The sequence below is a fragment of the Vanessa tameamea genome, chromosome Z, assembly GCF_037043105.1.
Source record: "Vanessa tameamea isolate UH-Manoa-2023 chromosome Z, ilVanTame1 primary haplotype, whole genome shotgun sequence".
Taxonomy (NCBI): domain Eukaryota; kingdom Metazoa; phylum Arthropoda; class Insecta; order Lepidoptera; family Nymphalidae; genus Vanessa; species Vanessa tameamea.
This window is the reverse complement of record NC_087341.1, coordinates 3,147,327-3,154,364: the sequence shown is the minus strand read 5'-3', so window position 1 is coordinate 3,154,364 and position 7,038 is coordinate 3,147,327. Positions and strand designations below refer to the sequence as shown.

The following is a 7,038-nucleotide window of genomic DNA, read 5'->3' as shown; positions in this document are numbered from 1 at the left end:
TATAAACGTAACAAAACAAGTTCCTCATGCTTAGCAAAATCGAATGAATATTATCGATACTTTAATCGAGAATTTAAAAGAAAAGCAACCTATGAAAGTCTCGATGAGTGAATAATTCATTAATTTCATTCAATTCATTGTCTGCATGACCTCAATAAAATTAGTAAATTAAATGCGGAAAATATTTTTTATAAATTTTTCTATTTTACTGATAGAATGGAACATAAAACTATGTATTTTATAAAAATCTGGCCAGGTGATTATTTCATAATTCGAGCATCTTGTTAGATCTAGATGTTGGAGTCAAATTATTTCTGGTCACAAATACTTTTTGACTGTGCCCATTTTTATCCTACTGCGTTCTAGTATCAATGATAATACCATACCAATATTATTGGAATGCTCGAAGTCTAAGCACCATGCCTGACTTTTATTTCGTCCACCACGTACCACACACTACAATATTAGTGGCTACTGGATATTGACTGGTTTTGGCATTTTGTTTGCTTAATGAGAGTGATATAGTGGTGCGTTTCATAAAATAACAGATACTTTCTCTAGCGTCAGCAGTAATTCCTGAAAACTATCTTCAAAGACATGCGACATTAATTTTTTCTCATTAACCTGGTTTATTTTTATTTAAATTTCAACAAATCTCTTTCAGCAAAACCTTTTTTATTTCCTGCATAACAGATAATAATTAATTTCCCATATCCACTTCGAAAGTTGACACAGATTAGTAGGTATTATTAATCCTATTACATGAGTGTCATCATAAAACGAGTATCATGCTACAGAAATTACACTACATACACTACTACAGAAATTACACGACAAACTCACACAATTGATTATTTTATTATTAATTACGACAAAAATCTGCTCATATGAATTTAAAGTTCACAAGAACGCGCGGTACTAGAGTTGGCTGTATGATGGTACCAAGTACACCCTATTTTGCCTGAGGATATAATGTTGATGTTGTTTATTTCTTTCCGTTCCGCTTTTTTTTATATTTTTTTAGCTAAATCAATTGTTTCTCAACAGTGTTTTAATTTTTTTTAAAGATTTTTGCTCCCACAAAAATTTTTTTTGATATTTAGTTTTTGCGGGAAATCAATATATTTTTTAATGAGTGTTTTAATAAATTTTTTTTATTATTACTTCGGTTTATAACTAAAATTATGTTATCATCACAATACATAACTAGGTCCAAACATTTTTTTTTTAAATATTTCTAATAAAACTTCGTTACATAAATGGGTGATTGGTACTCCTAGAGGTTATCACCGCTTCGTACACCGTGACGGTAACCGACATGACGCACTCTTATGCTGTCATGCTTCTTTCTCACCGTCGTTCTCTATTTGTTTATGTGTGGCGGTTTTACTATATTCTTCTTAGCAAAAAAATACGCGCCACTTTCTTTTTATGCAAAAAATGTAAAGTAATATTTATTTATTGATTATCTTTAATTATTTTGATGATTCGTCCTGTGACGTCCACATTTATTATTTTACATTTACCAATAGATTGGAGCAAATAAGTTTCATAAAATTAAAAAAACAACTAAAATTGCTTCTGGGTCGCCCGACAGAATTGATAACTTAAACTAATCTCGGTGAAAGGTGGTTATAAGAAATCCCCATAAGAAATTATCACTTCAAAAAGACTTTCTCTTGATATTTTATTCTCAACTTTTAGTGTATTTTAAGTTTCCGAACGTAGTATATTTCGGTACGTACTAGGGAAAAAATATCGATACTCGGTTCCTTCTAAGATTGCAGAACAGTTTTTCGGTTAATTTAACACTACGTATGTTCAGTGCAGCATTGCAAACTATCGATGGTTTGACTATCGATAGTTGACCTCGAAAACTATTCAGGATATCGATAGTACTAACGATAGTATCGCTAGCTCTCTGTAAGCACTACTAAAGGTAGCAGCGATACTATTGATACTATCGATAGTTTAGGTTAACATTAATAGTTTTTGCAATACTATCGATAGTATTGCTCATGGAGAGCTATCGATACTATTGACACGTGACAATACTATCGATAGACTATCAATACTACCGCTAACACCTTAACTATCGATATGCAACACTAGTTCAGTGTGCAACCCTATTTCCTCTACTTTATTCTTGATATCGTTTTGTGCACGTCGTGTCGGGTAGTTAACGGGTTGTCATTAACACTAACGAAAAAGCTAACATTAGGTTGGGTTACTTAAAAAAGGTGATAAATCTTTAGAAAATGGCTTCAACATCAGAAGAAACACTTCCAGAGGGGTGGGAAGCACGTAAAAGCAGGAGTACTGGTAAGAGCATCTACAATTTCATTATTTATTACCTACCCTGCATCCTTTATTGATTTTTAGACCTCGAACTAAAATTAGTCGTACCGGTGCCTTTTATCAACAAAATAAGCAATTGATTCAACTCGATTCTATTCTACAATTAGAGAGCATGCTTGATTTAATGAAAATAAGTCATTATAAAATAACGTAATGAACATTAATGATTAGTCCATTTTTTTTATACATTAAGTATACTGTTATTAGTTTAGGGAAACCTATACTGATGCCATACTGGTCAAAGCCTTTTATCTAGGCTTTATGGTTATATTAGCAGTTTACATAGTGTGTCTTATTGTATTTTGAAGCAGGAAACTGAATATCCTGTAATATTTACATTATATTGTCATTGACTCAGGTGTTATATCACTTAATCCATGTCAAGACATTAGTTTATGGTGTCATGATGATATCCTTTGTTTCCTTCTAAGACAAGATAGTCCGTCTAAGACAAAATTTGTCACTTACAGTGATTTGGGGCCTTAATGAACACACATTGGAACACTAAATTGTAATTCAGTTTTATTAGTTCACACACATATGTAATTCAGAAGGAGACAATTTTTGTATTCTCAGCTTTGCTGAAACTTCCAACTAGAGGGCACTATTTGTTTATAAAGGTATTTAGATGAGGAGAATATTTTGTTGTTCTTTTATTTAGAGCTGAATGACAATTAATTATTATGCAGTTTATAAAGTCTGTTTTTACATGGAAAAATTATAATGAACACTTCATTAAATACCTAACTCATGTATACTCTGCTACAACCGTAAGAGGAGAAAAGCCAAATAAACAAAATTTGACAGCAAAAAGATGCAATATCATTAGTCAAGAGCTTAATTAAACTATTTTTTTCACATTGGATTTGCAAAAAAATGGCATTTTGAATGTGGACAAAACTGTTCTCGGAATTTTTGGAAGTAAAATTAAAGGGGAAATATGTAGTTAAATGTGTTGTATGTGTATAAATAAAGATATATTAATCAATCAGACATGCATGTAAATTGTCACCTATATTCATAAACATTTAAAGAGCAAGAATTGTAATGGGAAACTTAATGACTATGATTATTAATATAATATTCTATTATTAGTGTCCTATTCTTAGTAGAGCTGATAAAATGAGACAATCTTCAAATGTAAATAGGTAGATATGACTCTTTGTTCTTAAAGAATGAAGCTGGATGCTTGTTCAGTTTCATAATCTAATGACTGACATAGTTTCTTGATCTATTAAGAATGAAAATGATCTTCATAAAGTGATGTGATATTATGATAAAGACTACAATAATTGCATTTGTTGATCCAATAGCAAATTTTATTTGCTACTACTTTCTAAGAAACCAGATTCTCTTTAACCTTATTTAACTGGACCTATGGAGGCCAAATAATTAAATTATTTGGAGTGACATATATTATAGAAGGTAATTTCATGCATATCAATGTCCAAGATGATTTATATATGATACCAAGTGTATCAATTATCAGTTGAACATCACAATATGAGATTCTAATAACCAAATCTAATCCAAAGATTTCAAATATTACTTTATGGTTAATGAAGACGAAGACATTGATCTGCTGTTTTATTTAATTTATTTTTATTTCAAGACTGCAACAACATTTCTTTCAAAATGTAATAAATGTATACTATCATCAATTTAATGGTAATTGGACCTTATAGTGTTTCTATAATAGTTGTCTAATATAGAAACACACTAGTTTCTTAATATTGTCAATAGTAATTAGTAAATAATTTATTTATTTTATATTAAAACACTTTGATAAAATCAGTGATAATCATTGTATGTGCACAAGAAGTAAGGATAAACTTATAACGCCAAGTTTCCGACTCCGCAAAGTCAATAAATCATTCTTGGGGCAAGGTATCCATTTCTATAATAAAATTTCGCAGACACTTTAAACTTTGCCGTTTCATAAATTCAAAATTTTACAAAATAATTTGTAAAAATAAATTGGTAAAGAAGGAAAATTATTCTATACAAGATTATATAGATGATACAAAAGTGGATTTAATGCTTGTTGACTTCCAGGCAGGATATATAACATACATATATAATTGTATTTAACTAACCTATGACCATATTTTTAGATGTTGAAAAAGAGTAACTACTGGTTTCTTGCCGGTTCTTCTCGGTAGAATCTACATTCCAAACCTGTGGTAGCTTTACCTTAAATACTTTGTTAAATGACGATTCAAAAGTGCTTGTAAAAGCCTACTTGAATAAAGTATATTTTGATTTTGATTTTCGAGTGGTGAGCACTCACCATTAGGAGACCCAACCGCCGTCCTACTTAAAAAAAAATCTAAAACATGTTGGTCTGTTTGAACTTATTAGACACAACATGGTTTGACGAAGAAAAGGTGTTTTCCAATAGGTGGCGTGGCATACGTTATGATATTCGTTTAATCGATCGCGATGACATTTTGGTAATATACAAAGATAGTTTCGCCGGACACGCCCTGAGCTCTTAAAACAGCCTATATCACAAATATGACAATTAAAACATGAAATTGTTGATAGCAATATTTATTATACACTCAAACCATTAAAATTATTGAATGGTTATGGTTTCACTGCATTACTATTGCCCCCTTATTGCCTTCATCAAATCGAAAACATGAGGCATAGCAAGAAATTATATTGTCAATTGAAATGTTGATCAAAAATTATACTTCAACAACTTAAATTTTTAGATGACTGTTTATTATCAAATTATGTTAACATTTGAAACCAATACATGTCAGCGCGATAAATACGTAGAAGCCAATTATTTAAGATCTTTTTAGATTAATATCGGTCTCTGAACCATGTCACTTATATATAGACTCTCATGTTATGTATAGTCTATTCCAACTAAAAGAGGACGAAAGCTAAATAAACAACATTTGACATTGAATTAACGCGATATCATTGGTCAAGAGCTTGATTAATCTGTAATATACATTATGAATGTGCGAAAAAATTAAGTATTTAAGTGGAATAATCTTTTATATACATATTATATTAATCAATAAGTTTTAGTAGTGTACAATATAGCAGAGCTATTAGAAAATCGCGTGGAATGCATAAATCTAAGGTTTGATTATCTTCATTCCTTATTTGATTGGAATAGACTATAGGTTTTTATTTTGATAACTTTTTTGAACTTATTTTGAATAATACACACAAGAATATATATTTGGTGTGCTGCAAACATTTTAACTGCACTTATATATATATCACACCAAATGTACATTCATTTATTGTGTATGTTATTATTTTCGGAGAATAATTTTTTTTTATTGTTGTTATTAGGTACTTACATAATTTTCTGTTATAATCTAATGTTGTTAAATGAAAATGGAGAGCCATTATCAATTATAACAAATCGTCTCAGGTTTAAATTATTAATAAAATATATTTATTTTACATATTATATTTAATATGATGAATAAATATACTTTAAAGATAAATATAATTAGAAAATATTATTAAATAATATTGCAAGTTGAATAAATAACATTGTTATGCTACCTAGAAAAAACTGCAATGTAATGTATATATTTAAAATATTAAAAATTACAGGTATGATATACTTCTTGAACACTCATACCAAAAAGTCTCAGTGGGACAAGCCAGATGGTCCTGCTCCTTTGGTAGATGAGGATGATGGTGATGTCTGTCCCATTCAAATACAATGCAGCCATCTGCTTGTGAAGCATGCTGGGAGCCGGCGCCCATCTTCTTGGCGCGAAGAGAACATCACTAGGACAAAGGAAGAAGCTCTGGAGATGTTAAAAGGTAATTTTAAATAATAGATTATTCTAAACAAACATCTTTAATAAAAAATCAATCTTTGAAAACTGTACAATTGATTAACATAAACGCAATTACTTAAGTAAATATGTACAAATGTAATTATCTAAATTTAATCTATCATAATAAAGTCATTAAACATTACTTCTATGAAGAAGTTAAAAAAACTTACAGTATTGTCATATGTGGATAATGGAATGTACTTATAATCCATACAGAGTTTCGCAAGAGGATTGTGAACAAGGAGTTGTCTTTTGAGGAACTCGCCAAGACTTATTCTGATTGCTCATCAGCCAAGCGCAATGGAGATTTGGGCCGTTTCAAGAAGGGACAGATGCAGAAAGCATTTGAGGATGTGGCTTTTTCGCTCAAGATTGGTCAACTGAGCCAAGTGGTTGATACTGATTCTGGCCTCCATATTATCGTAAGGACGGCTTAAATTATTTTCTGTAATGTATTCTACTCTGTTAAACCAAAAAAATTAAGTTGTATAAACATGTTCACATTACAATTTTAAATAGTTTTTTTTAAGAAAAAATCAATTCTTAGTAGCAAATTTCCGATTAATTCAAAGTATCTTATCTTACTTTCACACTTTAGTGTGAACATGTGAATTTTGTATTCTACAAACTAATTTGTAAATTTTATGTTGTTGAATATGTAATACAATAAAATGTCTCTTTTACTTTCTTGCATTTATTTTTAATTTTAATTTTTTTAACAAGTTGCAATCAGATTTATGACTTACATGGCTAATCTCATTGGAAAAGAAAATTAAAAGTTTTATTAAAATCTAAATGTTAGTGGTTAGTTCAAATATTGTATGTGTCTACACTTCTTACAATAAATAAATTTATA

At 29.9% G+C, this 7,038-nt stretch overlaps 1 protein-coding gene across 1 annotated transcript; it reads left to right on the top strand.

The window, feature by feature from the left end:
* Window positions 1-2,120: 2,120 nt before the first annotated feature.
* LOC113403860 (putative peptidyl-prolyl cis-trans isomerase dodo) lies at window positions 2,121-6,873 on the top strand. The gene is made up of 3 exons (XM_026644479.2): window positions 2,121-2,322; window positions 5,950-6,165; window positions 6,399-6,873. Exons 1-3 carry the CDS (start codon window positions 2,259-2,261, stop codon window positions 6,617-6,619), a joined length of 501 nt encoding a protein of 166 aa, XP_026500264.1. The 5' UTR covers window positions 2,121-2,258; the 3' UTR covers window positions 6,620-6,873.
* Window positions 6,874-7,038: the final 165 nt, after the last annotated feature.